Source organism: Echinops telfairi, unplaced genomic scaffold, assembly GCF_000313985.2.
Source record: "Echinops telfairi isolate 266 unplaced genomic scaffold, ASM31398v2 ScPeMD7_4;HRSCAF=17, whole genome shotgun sequence".
Classification (NCBI taxonomy): domain Eukaryota; kingdom Metazoa; phylum Chordata; class Mammalia; order Afrosoricida; family Tenrecidae; genus Echinops; species Echinops telfairi.
The window spans coordinates 12,706,826-12,731,327 of NW_022103900.1; the positions used below are offsets into that span (position 1 = coordinate 12,706,826).

Genomic DNA, 24,502 nt, shown 5'->3' on the forward strand with positions numbered 1-24,502 from the left:
TCTTTGTGTGCTGTCTGATATTAACCAACAACACATCTAGTCTTTTGTCATTAATATAAAATTCCTCCTTCATAAAAGTATAATTCTACTTTGTAAAATGCACACAGGATATTTAAATGCAATATTCCTGAAATGCTTACTGACAATAAAGAAAAAAAATTTGTTTTCAAAATTATTTTGAAAAATTCTTATATATATATATATGTATGGATATATAGATATAATTCATAGACTGGATATATAGACATATCCATACACATATTTCTCACATTTATGAGGCTTTCTCAGTTTGACTCTAGCCAAGTTTTCTTGAGTGGAACATAGTTTGCTATTGATTAAACATAATTACCAATTCTAATCTCAGGGCTTTAGAAAATTGCAATTATATTATTAAAGAAATTGCCTTATCTGTGTTAAAATGTCTAATGAAAAGAGAAATCACATACTTGTCCTGAGTCTGGATCTAGTATCTACACATATACAAAACTTCAAATGATTAGAATATGTATGCTGTAAGTAAAGTTTCATAAGAAATTCATATAATTAATATGATAACAAAACGTATATTCAATATAAGAATGTATCTGGAAATTGTATAGTCCAGGATAACTTTTTTTTAAGTTAGAATTGAATGATATTTATCAGCCACCCAGAATTTTGACATAATTGAATTTCAAGAAAAAGTGCCATTTAACGCAAAAATTCAATTCAGACAAAATTCATGAAAACTAAAAGTCTTAAATAAGTAGACTCCTATTACATCCTGACAAAAAGAGTTTAAAATATCAATCAATTGCAAGAAAGGAGTGAAGCTCCGAGATGGCATCAGCACTTATGAGATAGAAACTCAAGTTGTAGGACTTCCTCGTGGACATAACTCACACATACATACAAGGGGAGAACCCCCACCAAACAAACAAACAAACAACCTCCACTGGGTGGAGCTTTTGTGGTAGGAGCATCGAGCAACTCGCTCTGAGTTAGTACACCCAGGGGCATCTCCTGGAAAGGTTGTCTCTGGTCTCAGTCAATTTTGTGGTAAAAGCAGTTTCCCTCGAACCTCATTTTTTAGTGATGGCTGATTTTAGAGAACAGTGTGCGCCAGTGAAATTTTGTTCCCTGCTCAGGAAAAATGCAACAGAAACTGTTGTGATGTTAAACACAGCTTACAAGGACAGGACTGTGGGAAAAACTCAAGTGTACAAGTAGTGTTCTCATTTCAAAAAAGGTGAAACGTCGTCCTTCAACTTCCTGAACAGATGGAAATGTTGACAAAATGTGTGCACTTGTGTGCAAAGACCAACGACGGGCCATCGCAGAGATGGGGGAGTTATCTGGACGATCTTGGAGCTCCGTTCAGCGAATTTTCACCGAAGATTTGGGGACGAGAAGGGCCGCTGTGAAATGCGTGCCTTGGGTTCTGAATGAGCAGCAAAAAAAGTGTTGAGTGGAAACATGCCGCGCTTTGAAAGAACAGCTCTGAAACACCCCAGACTTTTACTCCAAGGTCATTACTGGTGACAAGGCATGGTGCTATTCTGATGACCCTGAAAGCAAGCCATCAATCAAACCAGTGGGAGACGCCATTTCACATTGCCCCCAAAAAGCTCGTCAAGTGAAATCAAAGATCAAGACAATATCCATTTGTTTTTTGGATGTGAGGGAGATAGTTCATTCGGAGTTCATTCCACCAGGTCAGACCGTTAACCAAGCTTTCTATTTAGAGGTTCTGAAAAGATAGCCTAACAATGTGCAACAAAAAAGACCTGATTTGTGGCAGATGGGGAACCGATGTTTTTCCCACCACGACAATGCATCTGCTTATGCAGGCTTCTCAGTGTGCCAGTTTGGGGTAGAAAACAGCATGCTCTCTTGCCCCACGCACCTTATTCACCCGACCTCACTCCATGCAATTCCGTTTTGTTTCCGCAAATGAAGAGGAACATTAAAGAACAGCAATTTGATGACTTGGAAGAGGTGAAGTAAAAAACGAGGGAGGTGCTATCAGCCCTCCAAACAGATGAATTTGAAAAATGTTTCCAAGAATGGATTCACAGATGTGACAAATGTATTAGGTGTAATGGAGAGTATTTTGAAGGTGATAAGGTTGTTTTGTTTTTTAAAAAATTAAATACATAGCTTGGGGTCAGTGGGAGGAATTCCATTGGGGGGGGAGGGCGGGGTAACCCTCATACACTCACTGCCATCAAGCTGAAGCCAACTCATAGTGACTTTATTGGACAGGGTAGAACTGACCCCTGTGAGTATCCAAGACTTTGACTCTTTACAGTCTCATCTTTTCCCCACCGAACACCTGGGGGATTCAAAATGCTGATCTTGCCCTACGGGGCACCAAGTATGCCCCCAGGTCTCTTCTAGTGGTCTTTAATGCTTATTACTACTGTGTTACTTTTTGTTAAAGATAGTATGTTTTACAGCATTATACCTAAATAACATTCATTGTATTTCAACTATTTGTGTCTTTTCTCTTCTTCTGTTCCAAAGAAGAGACGTGTTGAACAATACAATAAAATATTTCTAGATTTATTTATAAAGAAACAGCAAAATTAGGAAGAAAAAAAAGAATTTGAGCATAGATGTGTTGAAATACTGAACCAAAATGATTCCAGTTAGTCTGAGCAGTCGGTGCATGCTGAATGCATACTTTCTGGAGGGTCTGCAAGGGCACTGGTGAAAACCCTATTCTTGGGATTCCTAAGATCTAAGTTATGCATTTGGAAGGTGTGAGAGACCTATTAACACACTTCAAAATACACAGTTCCTGCTAACTCATGGAAACAAGCAGGTTTGGAATGTTCAAATAAAAACATGAAGATTAGGTATTATGTAAGAACCATGTGAGGTAGCCGTTATTATTCCCATCTACAGAGGATGAAACAAGCTTAAAGATTAAATACATAACTTGTTTAAGATCACACAGCAGTAGAGAAGAATTCAAGCACAAAGTTGTTACCTAGGCCCAACACCTACCTTCTAAGTAAAAATAATCAATATTAACATCATGGAAAATTGACTTTTCTCCCAGGAATCCACCCAACACTAACTCATACCCTTCTTCCATTCAGTAAAATGATGTAATTTTTTTTTTTAATCTGTGAGAGAAGGGTGAGGGGGGAATGTACTTCATCATCATTCTTTTCATCATCATCATAGTAATAACAGCACTAGAAATAGAGAAGACTCCCCTCTGTACATCCCAAATGAGCAAAAAAGGAGGTCCTGTTGCGATGAGCATATTTCAACCCCCCAATCCCTTCTTACATCCTTAGGGCTTGCAATACTCACTGAAACACATTTGGGCGTGATTGATGGGTCCACCCCTTGTGACTACTAAGACAGGAAAACACAACCTAACAAACATAGCTCATAGCACAATTTAGCATTTTAATTGAAAGTCACTGTTAATCAATATGGGTAATAGATACAAGTGTTCTTAATGCATTTGGATGTACTTTGTGAAATAAACACCAACACTAAGATAAAATGACTCCGTAATTGATTGGAAACACCATGTAACTATGGAATAATTGCATGCCCTGTGAATTATATAGTACTTATAGTTGACATTATTTAGGAAGCCTAAAAAATGAACTCGTAATTTGTACTTATCAGATTCCAAGTCCAAACAACCATTTAAGTATCATGTTATTATATGGAAGTGTCCTATCATTAGATACCTGGTCAGTAATAACCATGCAATTAGTTACACATGTCACAACCAAAGGCTAAAATACAATTACAGTATCATTGAAATATTGCATTATCATGAAACAATTGATCAATTTAGCATATTTACAGAGAACAAACAGAAAACTGCAGTTAAATATAGGTCTAATGCATATGTGTGATCTTCAAATAAGTGTTCCCACACTGATCTGCTTGACTAGCTCCTCGTTAGCAAATCTCTCTCAACTCACATATCTGTGGTTCAGCCAGGCCTTCTTTGGACTTCCTTTTTCTTTCTAAACTGAGTCCCAGTTCAGCCCACACACCAAGCACTTTCGGTCATCTTACTCTTTTATTATCATTGTTCTTCTCACTATCAAAAGTTATCTCATTATTTGTTTATTTTTAAAATATCTGTGTCCCCTACTAGGGAGAAATCCTTGCTTCTGTTCCTTAGAGAAGATGCCTTCTCTGTTAAATAATACTGTGTCTACTACAAAACCACCTCGTCTTTCCTGGTCAACCCTGGAATGCCGGCATGTGACCTTGGCTCGGCACACACACACACAGGAATGTTTGTCATGTGAATGCATGATTTACTGAGCACTTGTTATGTCCAAGAAGGCTGCTGGCTGGTACAAAAGTTAAGCAATTGATGACTAGCCAAAAGATGGGCAGTTGGCATTCCCTGAGAGCCACTTTGGAAGACAATTGGCCTGGACATTTGCTTCCAGAGGTCATAGTTTTGAAAAGCTTAGGGAGCAGTTATACTCTGTACATGTGGAGTTGCCACAAGTCAGAATTAACTGAAAAGCAAGACAACAATAGCTATGTGGAAAGCACTTGGTTAGAGTATAAAAAATCGATGCTCTCTCCTGCAGGTCTTCTACTTGAAGATAGTAAATTAAAGTGTCGTGCACTTTCAAAGGATTTCCCAAAACAAAAGCAAAATCACTAACAAGACATCATCTTAGTTACTGATTTCAAATATACAGTTATTATCAGTACTACCATATTGTTTTCATCTGTTTCAACCTATTTTATATCACTTGAACCCATTTAGAATTGATTGTCAACCATTACTCATCATGAGCATTTATTTCCCCAGACAACAACATTAATTGGCCTTTTGAAGACAGCTAGACTCCTTCGTCTTGTGCGAGTGGCCAGGAAACTTGACCGATATTCGGAGTACGGAGCAGCCGTGCTGATGCTCTTAATGTGCATCTTTGCCCTGATTGCTCACTGGCTGGCTTGCATTTGGTATGCGATCGGGAACGTGGAACGGCCATACCTGACTGACAAGATTGGATGGTTGGATTCCTTAGGACTACAAATCGGGAAGCGCTACAATGACAGTGACTCCAGTTCCGGACCATCCATAAAAGACAAATACGTCACCGCACTTTATTTCACGTTCAGCAGTCTAACCAGCGTGGGATTCGGGAATGTGTCTCCTAATACCAATTCGGAGAAAATCTTTTCCATTTGTGTCATGTTGATCGGCTGTAAGTAGATTTCCCTTTTGCTAATTTTTATAGTAAAACAACACCACAATATTGGTATCTGTAGACATATTTAGAATGAGCTAAAGAGACAGAGAAAAATGTAGCGATAATGGGATTAGATATATGAAGACTATATTCTATCAAATCCATTTTAAGTTCTCAGGAAATCGTAGACATAAAACTGGAATGACGGGTGTAAGAATTCAGGAACTAAAACTTCCAACTCACTCTCACTGTTCTTAAAAAAAAAAACTGGGCATAATTTATTATCAATGGTTAGGTTTCTATTTCGAGCTGAGCTGAGCTCAGATTAGAATGAGAACATTAAATTTACATCCCATCCCCCCCCACCCCCCGCCCCTCTCTCTCTCTCTCTCACAGACACAAGGGTAAGTCAAAAAATCTTGTTATAAAACATTGTTATTGAACAAAAATATCAAAATATGAAGCTAGGAGTTTTTTACGAATCCTCCCTCTTGGTCTACACACTGTTGAAGGTGGTGTTTCTCTCGCTCTAATTCTTCCCTGAAGAAGCTTGTGTCTCTCAATTTGCACTAAGTCAAAAGGGCAGTGTGGGCATCCGGGGGTGACCCAAATAGTGTTCCTTTGAAATGTTGCTTGAGTTTGAGGAAGACACAGATGTCCAGAGGGGCTAGATTAGGGCTGGGGGGGGGGTTCCTGAGGAAATATTCATGGGGCAACCTTTCTTAGAGTCAAAGAAAAAGCTGGTGCTTAGTCATGTTGGAGGGAAAAAATTCTCTGCATAATTTTCTCAACTTTTTCACAGCAATGCAGTTTCTATGTTCTTAAAATTACTTTTTACTAAGCCCCTGTGCCCCTCAAGAAAGTTTAGCAGGCCTTTGGAATACGAAAAAAACTTGCTATAACCTCAGCTAAACTGTCGAGAATTTAACTTACCAAAAAAGTATCCTTAGAAGCCGCTGTTTTGATTGGACCATGTTCTCTGGATCTTATTGGCGAATCCTCAATCATGGTTCATTCCACATAAGTGGCTCCATTAGTTGCAGTCTTGCTTAAAAGCCTGAGCTGCCATCATCGTACAACATTTTTGCCTCCCATAGATTTGAAAGTTTTAATAAGGGCATGATGTTTGCATGAAATTTACAATTTCAAACCTTGTATGAGCCCCGCTTCAGTATTCTACTAGTTTCTAGACTTCAGCTGGTTTCTCCGTGCGTCCAAGTGCATGGTCTTCTTCCCTCTCTGTCTTTGAGGTCTTCCCAACCTCCCGTTAGCACAACATTCTTGCAAACTTGTTGCAAAGTTTCAATGACATGGGAAGAGGTCCACGTATTTTGTTACAATATACCATTAGTCCTGACCCTAAAATAACTTCCCCCCAAGGCGCAAAAGTATCTTTCCAGGTACCTTAATAAGTACCTGTATTGCTAAGAGAACTTGTGTGTAGCCATCAAGTGACCACAGAGAAATGTTTAAACATATGTGTGTGCAATATATCCATGCATGCATGAACTGGAACCCTAGTAAAGTACATAAATATTTTTACTTATAGCCTCATTTTTATGCCTGCATACATATTTTATATGAATACACACACACACACACAAGGGCTTCCAAAAGCTTGTGGAGTTTACCTTCCTATTCCATTTTTCCATCAACTTTTTAAAGTCTCCTTCTGTGTTTATGTATATAGAAAGTGTAGTAATACTATATATACCATATATATAGTGTGTATATACTCGCACGTGGTTCTAATTTAAAATGTGCATGTGTGTGCATGTGCATAGAAAGAGAATATGTGCATATCCTTTTATTTAAAAATAAAATCAAAAACCCCTAAAAAATAACTTGCTAATTCCAGTCAATAATTAGCAAATATATATAATGAATTTTTTTAAGTTTTCCTAAAATTAGCATTCAGCTGTACATATATTTTAAGTAAATTTAGATATGAAGTTAATTTAAAACATGTTAACAATTGACTTCTGCAATGTATTTAAATAAGCCATTTCTATAGAACTTGCATACATTTGGTGATTACTTACTTCATTTAAAATGCATTTTTCATATATGTTTCCATGTTTTATCTTCGCTTATACTTGCATAACCACACAGCATTAAATTTAAATAACTTTAAGACATCCTACAAATTTCAACAGTCTTGGCTATAAGCACAGAAGTAGCATTGCTGCCAAGAACAACTAGAAGAAAAGTCTTCTGGGGGAAAAAATAGAAATAGCCATCCTAAAGAAATTAAATCTCTCTAAACAAACATAATTCTTACCACTTTATGAATTCAACTATTAGAAAATACTTTATTGTGACTCTCAACCCCCATGGCTTAAACCACAAATAAAATAAAATATTTGTTCTTGATGTTTCTAATATCACCTGTGAAAGAAAATATATGACCGCAGATGCATAAACAGACAGAAGCGCTTAAACTGTAAAATGTATTGAAGAAAGTACAGGTGTGATCTTCGCAGCCCAGGAATATGTGGCGTTTCATGTTATGGACGCAACAATCCTGAGCCATGAAATAAAAGTTGGCGTGAAAAGTCTCATCAACATTAGTAAGTCTTGCTCTTCAAAACACTTCAAAGAAGGACACAGCAAAGGATAGACTCACTGCCATTGGGTCCATACCGATTCCTGATGACCCTGCAAGACAGGGTAGAACTGACCCTGTGGGTTTCCAAGGCTGTAACTCTTTAAGGGAGTAGAAAACCTTGTTCTTCTCCAGACTAGTGGTTTTGAACTGCCGACCATGAGGTTAGCAGCCCAACGCATAACAACTACACCACCAGAGATCCTAAGGATAGACAAGAAGAAAACCTTCTCAACACCTAAATCTGAAAAAGCAGTTCTAGACAGAGTATATCAAGAATTCCTACACCTTCATTTTAGGAAGAAAAACAACTCAATTTTAAAAGGAGCCAAGTGTGTGAACAAACATATCATTAAAGAAAACATATGAAGTATGTGATAAGCAATAATTACACTGAATACTATCAATAGTTAAATGAAAAATCCAGCTAAAAACTTGAGATATCATGCAGTGTAATGTCTGGATAATTACACATTCAAACTGTGGTATTAGCAAAGAACAGTGACCCTAGGGCATACTGCCAAAAGAATAAAGAAATCCATCTTAGAAGAAATACAACCAGAACGATGCTTAGACGTGAAGACTTCGACTCTCTTATTTTGCACATGTTTTTAGGAAACACCAATCACTAGTGAATGGCGTTGTGTCAGTGAAAACAAGGGAAACAGTCAAGGAAATGGATTGACTCCACAGCTGCAACAGTCCATTCAAACGGCCCCACAATCATGAGGCTCATACAAGGCTAGGCAAAATTTCCATCTGTTATATATGGGTTTGTGATGAAGTGGAGAGAATTCTACAGTATCTATCTACACCACACACACAATGGCTAAAATGAAAAAGACAGTGTATTAGTCTGCGTACTTTAGAGAAGCAAATCCACAGAAACTCATGTATAAGAGAGAATTGTATATATAGGTTAAGTGTGCAACAAGAAAACATCCCAACCCAGTGCTGCCCAAGCCCACAAGTCCAATATTAACCCATATGTCCAACACCAATCCACAAAGTCCTCCTCCATCTCACAAAGCAGATGCAATGATGCTGACTGCAGGAGGAAAGCTGAGTCAGTGAATGTGTAAACATCTCAGTGCTGACAGGGGTCTCCACACACTGCTCCAGCACCCAGGGCTGCATCAGGGTAGGTCCAAGTGGCTTCTCCTTGGGGATGTCTTGCAAGAAGTGAGCCTTGCCAGTTGAAGCAAGGAACTGCTAAGGCAGCTGCACCCGGGTCCAACCATCACAAAGCAAGAGACCCGAGAACTAGAAAGGCGAGGCTCACCAAGCCATTTATCCCTCCGCCCTTCAATTAATCCCCCATATGTTTATTGGCCAGGTTGGCACAATAAACTAACTAACTCACCAAGAATACCAAATGTTAGAAAGAACATGGAACAACCTGTATTCTCAAACATTGCTGATGGAAATGTAAAGTGATACAAGCAGTTGGCAAACAGTTTGGTAATTTCTAATAAGGTTAAATACACAATTACCATACAACTCAGCAATTCCATGGCTAAATGCTTAAGCCAGAAAAATGAAATTATATGGCCATACAAATGTTTCTTGGAGTTATTTCATAGTAGACAAAAATTAAAGGCAACAGAGTTCCATCAACAGAAGGAGAAGCAAACTGTGATCAACCCATACAGTAGAAAGATTTAGGGGGGGGGGGGATGACTGACATACACAACAGAATGAATCTCCAAAACATTATGCTGAGGGAAGGAAGCCAGGCAAAATGAATACATATATTATGATTTCCTAAAGTCTCAAAAACGCAAATGAATCTCTAATGACAGAAAAGAGATAAGTGGTTGCTTAGGGTTTGAGTAAATGGAGCAGATAAGAAGAGGACAAGAGGAAGTCTATTGGAGGGATTTTAGATACTCTGCATCTTGTTTCTGTTTACATAAATATATGCACTTGTCAGACCAAAGCGTCCTGCACACTTAAATAGATGTGTTGTATTATATGCAAAGTACACCTCAATAAAAAAATTTAAGTTAAAATTTAACTTGAAGTTACAATATCAATAAGGTTTGTGTTATAGAATGGAAAACAAAGTATATGCTTTCATTCAGCTTAGCTAAACTACCAGTTCCTGACTAACCAAGTATATGAGTTTGGTCAACTTATCAGATTTCAAGTGTGATGTGCTGAAAAACTTGTAAGCTATACCATTTCATTTCTATAGTATAAAAACCAACCAACCAACAACAACAAAAACATTTTGATGAAGTAAGAAATCCCTGTTAAGAAAAGCAAAGTGAAATATATGGATCTAAGTAGAGAAATACCTGTGGATAGTCTTTTATCTTTCTTCTAAATGATATTTAATGCTCTTTGGTGGATATTAACTGAATGATGTACACAGAATATAGTCATTTTGTGATATCCCTCTCTTTGGAAATCTTTGGCTTCAACTGCTTCCTTAATTAAAAAAAAATAGAAGTGATATTGATGACTTCATTATAGTTCTAAAAGACATCATTGTAGAATTTCCTAAAATCAATACTTCAAATGCTTGCTTATGTATGAAATCTTGTACCTGTATAGTATAGATTTTGCCATCTTGTCATTGTGAAGGCAATACCTACTTAGAACACAAACTAAACTTGGGTTTCATCTTAAGCAATATTTATTAAAAACTACTATTTTCTGACCATTTTTCTTCATGTAATTATGTGGCTTAGGTAAAGAAGGAAGACTACAACAAAACAAAAAAATCACATTGAATATATGTCTTTAATTGATAATTCAGTGAATTTCATCTGTACTACCTAAACTTCTTCCTAAGAACTTCGGAGATCTAACAGTACCAACAGGCATTTCCAACATTTTGCTTCTCATTGTCAGAGAGTAGACATGGACTCGCAGGGGCCCCAGAGAACAGGGTAGAACCGCCCCTGTGAGTTTCAGAGACTAACTCTGGACCAACATGTAACAATCATAGCGCCCCAGGGCTCCAAAGACTACACACTGAAGAAAAGTCACATATTTTTTCTCACGGGCATATCACAGGAAATTAGCAAATAATGCTAATTCCCTCCTTGATTAACCATTCATTTACTGAAAGTAAACTCACCTCTTTTCCTTTGCAAGATACAATCTAAGTTACTTGTCTACTTGACTGATAATTTCTCTCTTATATCCCAGTTTAGCCTTACTATAGCTCTCCCTATTATACATCCCCTTAAATACAAGAAAACAATGAGTCACTTCTTTCCCTGGAACAAAGACCATGTTAACCATGGAACAGAAATAAGTTGGAAAATAAAGCAAATGCCCAGGAAGATAGATTATTGTAAAGCACTTAGCCCAAATCTAAGCAAAACTTACTTTCAGAATGATTAAGTAGTTTATAGAGAGAGAAAATGGTTTCAACAACGTGTTTAAGACCAAAAAAAGAAGAAACGGTACTGCTTGGCTACACTTTAATCAAACTCTTCTAGCTGTGTTTCCCCTACATGCTTGGATTATGACCGTCCAAGTAACTTAAACGTATTTTATCTTTTCTCCAAGGTTCTGACACAGATCCCAAGATTGATAGGCAGGTCATATATAATTATGTACCTTTCTGAACAGAATATAACTTTCCTTTGCAGAATTATTAGAACCTGAATACAAATATAAATAGCAAACACACAGATGTTTAAAGGTGCTATTTTAAATCACAAAGATTTAGCCCAGGAGACACGAACAACGATGTTTTCGCTTCCGTAATGCATACAGAGAAAAGAATGGCAAGGCATTTTCCATTTATAGACGAAAGAATAAAAATGTATTTAATTTTTCACTACAAAGATAAACTATATTCATATGCTAAATCAGAGGCTGTTTCTTATGCAGTAATATGATTTAAAAAAATTAACTGACCAAAAATTGTACACAAACTTTGAAAGGGAACAGCTTATAATTTCTCAGTAAATCCAAAGTATTTAAAGTCAAGATTATGCTAGATTTTTAGTACTATAAAGTCCAAAGGTGAGACGAGGCTGAATGGCACTGATACAATTAATTGAAACGTATACCTTAACTCAGATTTTGAAATTGTAAACAGTGAGAGATTTTATTTTCATTTAGAATCCATGGTGAATTTAGATAGAACTGGGCATTATTTTCATGTTTACCATTAAACTTGATAAATTTAAAATAGTATTCACTTATCTACCTCCCCACTCCCATGGGCTAAATGGCAAATAATTACAACTGAATTGAGACCATCCAAGTGTCTATACTTGTATTTCTAATATTATACAATATGTCCTAGCACATGGCCTGTTCTTCTATAACTTTGTTTTTTACCCATTCCAGCACTAATGTATGCAAGCATTTTCGGGAATGTATCTGCAATCATCCAAAGACTATACTCCGGAACAGCCAGATACCATATGCAGATGCTGCGAGTGAAAGAGTTCATTCGCTTCCACCAAATCCCTAACCCTCTGAGACAGCGGCTCGAGGAGTATTTCCAGCATGCGTGGACTTACACCAATGGAATTGACATGAACATGGTATGCAGTTCTCTTTTCCAAATCGGAAGCTCCACAGCCGTTGTATAGCTCTAGCCAGAATGGAAAAGCCAGTCTCACCAGCTTTGAACCCCTTGCTTTTGTTTTCCTCTCTCTGGTATTTATTTTCTCCCCTGAAGATAGTCTCTCATCTCAACTCATGGCATTGCATGGTGCTAGATCTAGTTATACTGTGTGGCAAAGGCATTATAACATGATGCAAACTGCTATAACTGTAGTACAATTCCCGCTGCTGTTTAGAGAGAGCATTGCCTGGCCTGGGACTTGGGCTTTCGTCACGTAGCCTAGTTGCCAGTACTCAAAAGATCAGTTGGACCTATTTTCATTATGATTCAACCAATAAATAATAATGACTATGATTCCCCCAAATCAAAATAATGTGTATATTAATTAGATCCAAGATGAATGCTTTTAAAACCTGAGGCATTTTTGAGAATTTGTGGGAGAGATTAGAGAGTTTAAGTATATTGTAAGCATTTTATGAGCAGAAGTGTCATGCTTCCTTAAGAGTAATTTTCCTATATTGTAAACAATTACCTATGTGCCCTTTTGCTGTACCTGATTTAATGCATTTTTCTTTCAAGGGGGAAATATGGATTACTTCAAAACTTTTAAACAAACTTGACATCAATGATCTTTTGTCACAACCCTTCTCTCTCTGTTACTTTTCAAAAAGCAACAAAATTAATACTATCACTGTGGTCCAAAGTAGTATCTCTTTGAGGGGAAATGTTCACATTCTTTTGGCCATTTGATGGACTGTAAAGACAGACTGCTAAAGCTAAATTATTGAACAAATTCAAATTCCATGGCATATCATAGAGTTATAACAAAAACATTCTAAATATGGTTCTCTCCAACCTGGCTAGTCCTCCACTCGACAAAGACCTTGTTTATAAGTAATCTGCAGAGCATAAAAATCACTCACAGTTAAAACAAAAACTTAATAAAGTTTTTGCATAAGTGAGACTCTGCTATTTGGGTTGATATTTTTGTTTGACCAGCAGTATTCTAGCAAAAAAAAAACAAAACGAAACACACGTGTGCACAATTAGCAATCGAAGTGCAGAAAGCATGGAAAATATTGACTATTTTTAAACACATAGCATATGTGGATCAGTTTATCATAGCTATGTGTTCTTTATCTGAACCCAAGTAAGAACATGCCGTTATATAACATTTCTATTAAAAAGCTAATTGACTGGTACATTTAATGTAAAATGGTAACTGAACTCCATGATTTATTTCTCATCATCCTAAAGTTCCTTGTGAACGATGTATTTGATAGTTGATCTCACAAAGCACTTTAATCACACAGAATGAGCACCCACAAATTGACCACTTTCATATATGTTCCTCACTATTACTGTTTGAAAAAAGATATCAGCATTCAGAAATTACTCAGGATTCTCTAATGCTGGGCTGGCTGAAGCAGTGTCAAACATATGAACTGAAACACATTTTGTTGTGCCAGAAAGCCTGATTATCTCAATAACCCTAGTAAAACAACAAATTCTTAATGTACCTCCATTCTCCATATAACTCTAGTTTGGGGACCATTTTTGTTATAGAAAGTCTATTTTGTGACAGTTATTTACCTTTCATTGTTTGACTCTATTACCAATAAATATGGTTTAGATACCACTTGCCTATTTACAATGTACTTATGAAAGATTTATCTCTTTCCTGTCTGCTTCACACCTTAATACATGGAATCACAACACCCACCGGTAAGAACAGGAGGTATTTATATCCAATTTAATTCTCGTGTAAATTGTGGAGAACACCCTTGTTATCTGTCAGGTGTAGAGCCTGTTCAATGATTTCTAATGTTAGTTCTGATCTTCTTGTGCATGATGTAGTGGAGGAAACACAAAGCAAGAAGCTGGGGGAGATGATGTGTGAGAGGCCAAGTGCAGATTAGAGACTCTTAACTTTGGCAATGGCTTGACCTCTAGTAATATTTGGATACAATTCCCCACTCCCATTAAAAAAAATTGCTTCTCTACCCCTACTCCTCTCTGGTAAAGGTTATGGGTATACGGTTTGCATTAGATAATTGTCATAAAGTAAATGTCATTCTTTCATCATCCTCTATTTCCATGATCAAGGTTCTTTCCTTTCCTCTCATCTGCATGCCAGTATTACATGATCCTGGAGTGTGTGAGCTCTAAACCATGTGCCGTTGAGTCTTGCATGTGGTGTGGAGCGCTTGCCTTTGCATGAACTTCTTGTTTGTACACAGTGTCTACATTTATCATCTTGTGACTGAAAAGTGAGTACAATATCAAAGTGCAAGAAACTGCCAACTCTACAAATGGGAAATCCTTGCTTCTTAGGCACGATATGTAAAACAAAGCTGACTAGTGGAAAACAACGGTATCATTGATTATTGAGAGGTAAAAGAGATAAATACAAAGTGGATAGATTTTACTTCCAAAATCATTAAGATCCCTGTCTTTCTATCTTATAATTATCTCAACTGCAATCAAACAACCACTTAAAGGGATTCAAATTTATGTATTGTGATACATAGAAAGATATTAAATTCTTCGATTTTACATCACCATTCCATGTTATTTCATTTATGTATAACTTTAGACATAATTTTTCATGAAGCATTTTAGAAGTTCACTTTTATCAGTATTCTTTGTCCCAATGAAATTTTAGGTTTCTAATCACACTACTGACTTAAAATGGTTTTTCATGACCCCACACGTTTGATGACTTGATAGTTCATCCACAAAAGAAATAGAAAACTTTAAAAGACATACAAAGTGCAGCTATTGTTCCTTATTTCTTGCATCTTTTGCTCTTTTGGAAAAGCTATTGCCAAAATGTTCCCAAGTTCTCAGAATAGTAATGGGCACTTTTCATTCTCCCAAATGGCTCAGAGCACTACAGGAAAAGGGCCAGGACAATGAAACAAGTCATGGGAAAATGTGATTTTGAGTCTCATTTCAGGCAGGCTTGGGAACAGTAAAAATCATTTCAAAGGTGATGCTTTTTCAGATTAGGATGGAAGGCATCTTTAAACCTCACACAAGGAAGTCTCCAGGTCAGTGTCCTCTTGCGACCTAGTCTCAATCCTTCTGTCATTAGCTTTAGTTACAGTGCGACCATGGACTTCACCTCCTCTCCCGTGTGAGTGTGTACTCAGACGTCCTCGTCCTTGCACACAAGAGGCTGCTTTGCATGGAAAAGGATCTTAACAGCCATGGATCATAAGTTATTTGGGCTGGAGGGAAATAAACCACTTAGGAGAGAAATCACACCACAATTTAATATTACACATTGGGGTAAAAGAAGAACCTTTAAGAATGTTTAATGAACAATTTTATTTCTTAGCTAGTAGTTCAACCCCACCTCTAAATATTATCGGTGTAATAGGAAAAACGATTCAGAAAAGGGATCCAGAAGACCCAAGGACTGATTCTCAGTCTGCCACTAAGCTGGGCAAGCCACTGAACCTCTCTACAGTGTGATTAACCCATCACTTAAAAACATATTTGAAGCAACAGAACTCAGATATTGAAATATGAAAAAAATTACTATGGGAGACTTTGTGGTTCAAGATAGAGATTCCATATGGAGTAAACAAATTTGGTGAGCAGATTTTTTGTACCAGAGAACGAACAGAGACCATTTCAGACTATGCCAGGGGAAAGGTACAGATCTGGGCAGACACAAAGCATAATTAAGGCAGGTAATCTTTTCTTTTTTTTTTTTTTTTGTCGGGGGTGGGGGGGGTGGGGGGCGGTGGATGAATACTTTCTGTTGTTTCAGTTTTTGTTTTTTAAACCCTGGAACATTAGGGAGCTCATTCTGAAATGCAGACATATAAAAGAATTGGAATAAGAGCAAAGGAAAATTAATATATTTTTCAGCAAGGTAGATAAGTTCTCATTAAAGACAGAGTGAAAAGTCAAGAAAAGTGGAGGTTGTTGTAAAGGATAATGGAGAAAGTATGAAGGGACTCTTGTGTTATATGGCCCGGTTTCCTTGGTCAAGTAAAGACTAGATTATTTCCTGAGAAAGAAGGGGGTGTATGATTTCAGCCAACTGGTAGAGTATGAAAATTTGAGGACCAGACATTTGGGGAAACACCACCAAGGTCAACATAGTAGGCTAAACATATTATGATGGAATGCTAAAAAACAAAGTCAATCAAAGTGAGAAAATAAGTATGAATGTTTTTGATACCTTTGGGGTTTTTCTGAAGAAATGTATACTATCTAGGAGTTAGGTTAAAATAATAGCTTTACACAATGAACTGAAAAAATGATTTTTAACTGCATGTAGATTAGTTGGTGAGAATGACCCAGCTCTGCAGAAATCAGGCAGGTAGTGAAGTTTTACATCAGCAAGAATTGTTCACACCTGGCCTTCCTACCCATACTTAATCTACTGCAGCAACACAACATTACAAGTTCTTGAGAAAGGGTAAGGTTCACTCACCCTTCTTATTTTACACAAAAGCCATTTAGCTAACCCTCTCAAAAATATATAGAAAATAATAGAGATCATCAGGGACCCTCTCACCTGAAGCAATGTCAAGACAGGCTCAGTGATCATTCACGTATCGCAATGGTGACTTTGTCCTCTACAACTATCAAAAAGGACTTATTTACAATTGTCACCTTGATGCTTCCGTGCAAAGTCCGTTTGTGATGGGATCTGTCCTTTAGAGGTTTCTGAGTCAAGAGCAGTCATGACAACCTGGCCTTGGGCTTTCCATATGATGAATGGCGTTTGCAGAAACACTGTGCTGGCAGGATGCTCACACTTGTGTGCTCTGGTTACTCCATCTATTAATAACGTTCCTCTTAGCAGTAGTGAGTTGGAAATGTTTTAGAACTCTTGAAACCTTGGTAGTGATTGAGCAGGACTCCCAAGTGCAATGTCTTACGCTGAAGGGCTTGAGGCATTTCAAAAGGCTTTCTTTGGAGTGGAAGGAGTACAGTCGTAATTCAAACCCAGTTCAATTTAAGATCATTTAGTAGTTGTCTAATATTCAATACTAGAACAGTACAGAAAATAATCAAAGTTCAGTTTAAAATATACTTTGAAAGTATTTTAAGTATCTTTTCAATCAAATTCTAAAATAATAACATTGATCAAATTTAATGGATTCAAACCACCCATAATTCCTCCCAATATAAAAGCCTAATGTTGTCTTCAATGGTAGAATTGTCTTCAGACATTCCCATAGGACTATATTGAAAATGGATATACAAAACCTCCATTCAAAGTCAGAATTTTGTATCCTATATTTTACTGGGGAAAATAAGCAAGAGTGGTTTATCTGATGTAATTTATGCAATACCCTTAAGGCAGCAATAACAATAGAAATATAGCTTTATTTCAGTCCTTTTGCTTGGCTTTCTTTTCATTGTTACTCATATGAGAAAGTGCATAATCATTTTCTGTCAGATATACCTTTATTTACATCTGGGGCTTCTGCTGACCCTCAGCAGAAAATCTGCACTCATCTCTCGGGCCACTTAAGAAGGCTCTTCCTGGGGCAGTTCTCCTCTAACAGCGTTTTTTAACCCTCTGGAGCAACACTAAGGAATGTATTGTTCTTAGCATGCCCAGAAGGTCCCAGCTCACAAGACACAAAATCCTGCTTGGTCTTACAACAAACAGCCTCAGAATTACTCCTATGTTTGTGCCCATTGTTGCAGCCACATGAATCAGTTCATCTTATGGAGGAGGATTTTCCTCTCTTTTGTTGACCTTCTACTTTTCCAAGCATGATGTCTTTCTCCAGGATGGATCCTTCCTGACAAGATGCACAAAGTCCCACCATCCTCGCTTCATCTTCCCGATTCATTGTCCAGCTTTTGCATGTAGAGGAAGTGATTGAAAATACCATGTATATACGATATAATGAAGTTACTCTTCCTATGGTGCCCAGATCAGTATCCCCTTATACACAGAGCCAAAACATATCTATGATTAGCAACACCTACAAATCAAAAGCGCTAAAACCTACTACCATCAGGTTCCAACTCATAGCAGCCTTATATAGAGATTCCAAATCCATGTGCCTTAATGGCAGGGCCGGCCACATTTTTCTCCTTTGTTGGGAATGGAGGTTTTGAACTGCTGACCTTGCAATCAGCAGTGCAATGCCTAACACACACCACTACCAGGGCTCCTTACATATTCACTCCACATGTATATAACTAGTTTTATTTAAACTATAGCAGGCCATCTCCAAATCTTACCTAGCTTAGCACTGTAATTACCCAGATACTGTTTGGATACTAAGAAAACAGGGGCATGAATGGGTGTTCCAAGAGAAGGACGTTACACCAGAGTCGACCTACCCGGCATCTTCTCTAAATGTATCTGCTTTATTTATAAACTATTCTTAATAGCTAATAACCAGTAACATCACAAGTAGGGCCAGAGCATTATAACAAAGAAATTAATTTCTATTTCCTTGACTGGGTAGCTGAAGAATGAAGAGAAGTGTGATGTCAGAAGCTTCATCTTGTTGAACGGTGCAAACAGCGAAGGGTGAGGAACTTGTCAGGTGAAGACATTATGGAAGTGACCACCTAGCCTAGATAACGGCCACAACCGAGCAAAGCAAAGGAAGGGACGCAACTCTTGCACCTGCTGAGAAAAGGATGTGGTTAATAGCTTTTGTAACCCATCATTCCTAAAAGTACTGAGCAGATTTTAAAGTCATTTCATTGGTTTATTTCCTTTCTTTCAGCCTGACCAGTCTTTGTGCAAAGAATTGGAATCTATAAATCTGGTTTCTTTGTAACCATTTTATTAGGAGTTAATACAGATATCATTCCATAGTTCAATCACATCAAGCAGCATTAGGATTATTTTTCCCATGAGTTTTTTTCCGGCTTATTATACTTTTCCTATATATTATGATTGGCAATCCTTTGAGCGACTGAGAAGGAAACCATCTACTCAAACTCTGAAGCAAACTTAGAGGAATTAAGGAGCCAAGGTTTTTTTCACATCTAAAGTCTATTAAGATTTCAATAATATTTTGATGTAGATATTCATTGAGTATTTATCTACTAAGAAGCTCTGATGACTTGTGGCATTAGGCTGCTGATGACAAAACTGGCAATTCACACCCACTATGCACTGCATGGGAGGAAAATGAGACTGTCTACTCCGATCACGATTTACAGCCTTGAAACCCCACAAGGGCAGTTATACTCTGTCCTATAGGGTTGCTACCCATGAAAATCGATTCAGTGGCAGTGAGTGATTACGGACAGAAATGTGGTTTGTCTTTTTGTCAGAGGAGTGGTAGAAACAGGAATAATTCAAAGGCAATTCAGTTTAGGATCATTAACCCCCAGTCAATATGTGTCTTCTAGAATTTCTACTGGAGAGTTTCCCAGAAAACACAAATCTGTCTTTTTTGTTAACTTCAGTTTCTCCTCTTAAATAATATATATCATTGTAAAGCTATCAAACAGTATGTAAACATGTTAATAGTTACCTTAGATCTTTCCATCCCAAGATAACACCAAGTGATATTTAGGTAACTATATTTCATAATTTATTATAGCCTGAAAAAACTCTTTTCTAACTGAGGGCCATCTTCTCTGATGGTACATATGTCAGACATGCATATACCAGATTTTATGTAAATTAAATAATAATGTAAATATTGTTTTTAATGAGAGACACATTTTAGTGAAATCCTTATAAAAATTAATTTTATATTTTAAATTAATTCTCTATTCTTTCTCTTCCCAACCACATTAGCCCTTAACTACCCATATGAACCACTCATATAACCATCCACACATTTTCCTCTGCTAAGATAAACATACACAAATGTACATATATACAGCCACACACATTTCAATAACTGCTTTATTTATTAAAAATAATATTAAATTGTATAAGTTTAATGTTACTCACATAATATGAAAATATTCCCAAGTCCGCTGATACAACTAATTGATACAATTTAATGTCATATAGTATTCTACAGTAATATCTTTTATATACTGGAAGTATAAAATATATAATAGTATGTAACTTATAGACTATATAATTTACTAATAAACATTCTCTCTTTATTGGGCATTCATTTTACTTCTAATTTTATCCCACTTCAAAGGGCACTTCAATAAAAACCCTTACATATAATCTTCATATTTTGATTTTTAAAGGAGATTGTTAGGGAAGAGATTCTTGAGGTAAAGGTGACACTTGTATTCTCTAATTTCATGGATATTGTAAGGTTACATTCCAAAAATATTCTAACAGTTTACATTTCTACCAACAATGTTAGTGCTTTTCCCACCCATTTACTAGCTATCGGTGTTAGGATTGTTTTTCATTTTCACCTCCTAGTTAATATCTGAGTATGAGCATCCTTTCCATATTCATGCAAACATACCTCTATACAACATGTTGAGAAGCCATATTTATGTCAATCAGATTTTTCTCCTATGAATTACCTATTTATAGCATTTTTCCATAATGGGTTATCTTTTTCTAACATAGTTTTTAAACTTTGTAGACTGTAACATTAATACTTTATCTGTATGGAAATGTGTCCCTACGTTTTGTGTGTGTGTGTGTGTTTGTGTGTGTGATTTTGTTCTTCCCAATATTTTGGTTTTATTTAAAGCATCTTTTGGATACATAAGTTTAGTTTAGTTTTTATTTTTCCTATTGTCAATTTAGTCAATGCTTCTTATAGTTCATAGGACCTGTGCTGTTTTCAAAATATTCCATATAACTCTCCAAATTATAAAAATAGTTCCAGATAATTTTGTACAAATAGTTATATTATTATAAAGAAAATTTCATAATGTTTGTAATTTATTTAGCAAAAGGCTTTCTTCCTCATAACTAGACAGTAGTACTCACTGAATTAATTGTTTAAATATATTGAATTAAAATGCTACCTGAGTATTAAATAATTAGGACACATAAATTGATCCATTTCTACAGCAATATAATAGTGGTGAGTGCTTAGTGGCTCTGTATTATGCCTTTGGACCTGATAAGCCACATCATCCCTCGCCATATTTTCTTTCTTGACCAATTAAGATTGTTCATCTTTCATATAAGATATTTGACTTTTTTCAATTATCAAAATCCTCAATGCTATGAGATAAATAAAAGATCAAACTGTTCAATCAGACTCACAGGAATCAGAAAATGTAAAATATTAAGATTTATTAATATTTCAGCAAAGCATTGGTAAGCATCCCTCAAAATTAATTAATTAATTAATTGATTGGCCAAAATTGGCCAAGTCTCAGAAAATAACATCTTATTCAGAAATATTTTATCATTTCTTCTTAGAAATTTACACCCTTGTTAATTTTATTCTTATTCTATATATAATTTAGTAATTCTAAGAAGCCTTACATTTATACCTGCTTTCACATAATAGAAAGGAGCCTTCGTGGCATAGTGACTGGATGGCTAACCACAGGGTCAGCGCATCGAAACCACCAAGCAATGTGCAGATCTAAGAGGCTGTCCACTCCCATAGTTACACTTTTGAAAAACAACAGGCACAGTTCTACCCGGTCCTTCAGGGTTGCAGTCAACTAGATGGCAGTGAGTCTGGTTTGGGGGAATATTTTTTCTAAGGGTGGAGGGAAGGTGGGGTAGGAAAGGGGGAACCGATTACAAGGATCTACATATAAACTCCTCCCTGGGGGGTGGACAACAGAAAAGTGAGTGAAGGGAGACGTCGGACTGTGTAAGATGTGACAAAATAATAATACTTTATAAATTATCGAGGGTTCATGAGGAAAGGGGGAGCAGGAAGGGAGGCGGGAAATGAGGAGTTGATACCAAGGGCTCAAGTAGAAAGCAAACATTTTGAGAATGATGAGGGCAAAAATGTACAAATGTGCTTGACACAATGGATGGATGTATGGATTGTGATCAGAGTTGTACAAGCCCCCAATAAAATGATTTTTAAAAAAGAAACATAGTATAAAAGGACCCTTAATTGCTAGTGGATTACTGGTTGGGCTGTTAATCACAAGGTCAGCGATTTAATTCCACCAGTGACTTGGTGGCAGCCAGATGAGGTTTTCTGTCCCTACAAAGATTTACAACCTTAAAAATGCAAAAGGGCAATTCTCTATCTGATGGGGTCATTACAAATCAGAATCCACTTGATGGGCAGTGGAATAGATACTATGAAGTTAAACAGTTTATGTTATTTCTCCCTCATCCATATCCCTTAACAAATCCTCTGCCTTATTCGGATAGAATGCTTCCTTTGGTTGTATTCAATTCAGTATGGTTCGCTTTGGGGAAATGTCTCATGGGCATTCTACGTACACATACATATCAGCAGCAAAATGAAGTCAGTCCATTCTCTTTACATCAATGTCTTTGAGTTTGGGTACCCTTTGGATACAGCTTTTTCTGTGACCCCTTGGATTTTTATATGAAGTATCCTCCTTTCCTCACTCTCTAAATTGTTTCTTCTTTGAGCCCAAGATTATCATAGAATATGGCTCCTAATTTACAAGCATTTCTGATTTTGTGATCACGTTGCCTTGCTTCTTTTTATATTTGTCTTATACGATAATGAGAGTGTGATACTTATGAAATCTCTACATTTCAAATGTTTAAGGATCCAGACCTTACTCAACAGTAATTTGTGGCTACCTTTGTTTAACTCACTTACTTTTATAAAGATTTTATGAAGTTTTTAACTTTATTTTTGTAAGAGGGAAAAATGCCTATTTTCTCACACAAAATTTGAAGCTTCTACCTAATATGTGATTGGCTTATTTAATTCCAATAACAAGTACCACTGGCCTAAAGAGATTTAGGAATTCTTACTCAATGATGATATACAGGCTATTTGAATTTACCAGTGCCTAGAGCATTTAAAATACTCTATCACTGTCATGGAGTCCTGGTAGCTTGATGGTTGCAAGTTGGGCTGCGAACCTCAAGATCAACAGTTCAAAAACTAACTGCCATGCCATGCAAGAAAGATGAGGCTTTCTACTATTGTAAAGAGTTAAAGTCTCAGGAGTCCTTTGGGGTAGTTCTACCCTGTCCTGTAGGATCACTATTAAGCAAAACTGACTCAATGGCACTGAATGGGTGATCACAGTCAAGACAGTTAATAAAAGAGTAATCTGTTAGCTAGAGGAGAACTACTGCTCCTTTGAGAATTTCTTCTCTTTTGCAGCACATTGGAGAATTGCTGATACAGTTGTCACTTTCTCTAGAGGCAGCTGCAATGTTATCTTGCCTTCAAATTTCTAAGAAAAAAGAATACCCTATCTGGTCAAAATGAAAAGGACATTTATGCTAGATTTATATGCCATTCATTCCTTATAAAATCAATCAACAAAATTAATGAGAAACATTTTGTTTCACCATCCTGGCGCAGCTAGAGAAATCCAATATGATGACAAGCCATGGAAGACTTCTAAACCCAATGTGAATCTAAATTTTCCCACAAGTAACATTTCAGAATGTTTCAGCTTTCACATTAGAAGCATGGGGATGACCACCACTCTATATTCCTCACGTAAAATGCAGACTGCAATCCAATATTTCATTCTAAAATATGCAGGAAAAGTGTTTTGAAAACCATAAAGTTGATTCAAGGCAAGGTGGTACTTAAAATAATTTATTTACAATTCCAGCTGAAAGACACCCTTTTTCTTACATTTTGAACAAACTCAATTCATCCTATAGTCATTCTGTTTGGGAAAAACTAGGTGCAATGAGTGTACCAGACGCCACCATGGTAACATCCTGCCCTCGGCTCACTCCACATTCAAGCACCTCATTGAAGGAGAGGAGTTGAAGGTGCTAAAGTTATTCTGCTGGAGGAAGATCCCTCTTGTGTCCCTCAGAGACCTTAATAGGTTTCAAAGTGTCCCCTGAGACCTTATTTCAGAAATCCTAACATACTCTTTTAAGACAGGCTTTTGCTGAGTTAACAGTAAGACTCTAGAGCCTTAGTAATGAAGACATGTGTATAAAAGTGATAAAACCCTCTGCACACCCCATCAACCACACTTCCATTCATCTCTGGCTCTGATGTAATTTGGATCTGATTGAACTTTGAGTATCCTTCTGAAAGTAAAGTAACATCTTATAGTTAGGCTGTTAACTGGGGCCTGGAGTTAGAGAGGGTATAAAGAACGGGAGAGAGGATATGCTTTTTTTTTTTT

At 36.8% G+C, this 24,502-nt stretch overlaps 1 protein-coding gene across 3 annotated transcripts in view; it reads left to right on the forward strand.

Moving 5' to 3' along the window:
• Window positions 1-24,502, forward strand: part of KCNH7 (potassium voltage-gated channel subfamily H member 7) — a 508,611-nt gene that overhangs the window by 428,934 nt on the left and 55,175 nt on the right. For all 3 annotated transcript variants that reach the window (XM_045299839.1, XM_045299843.1, XM_004703787.3), the window contains 2 exons: window positions 4,796-5,195; window positions 12,103-12,302. In XM_045299839.1, coding sequence (XP_045155774.1) covers window positions 4,796-5,195; window positions 12,103-12,302 — 600 coding nt within the window. The remainder of the gene's footprint in view (window positions 1-4,795; window positions 5,196-12,102; window positions 12,303-24,502) is intronic.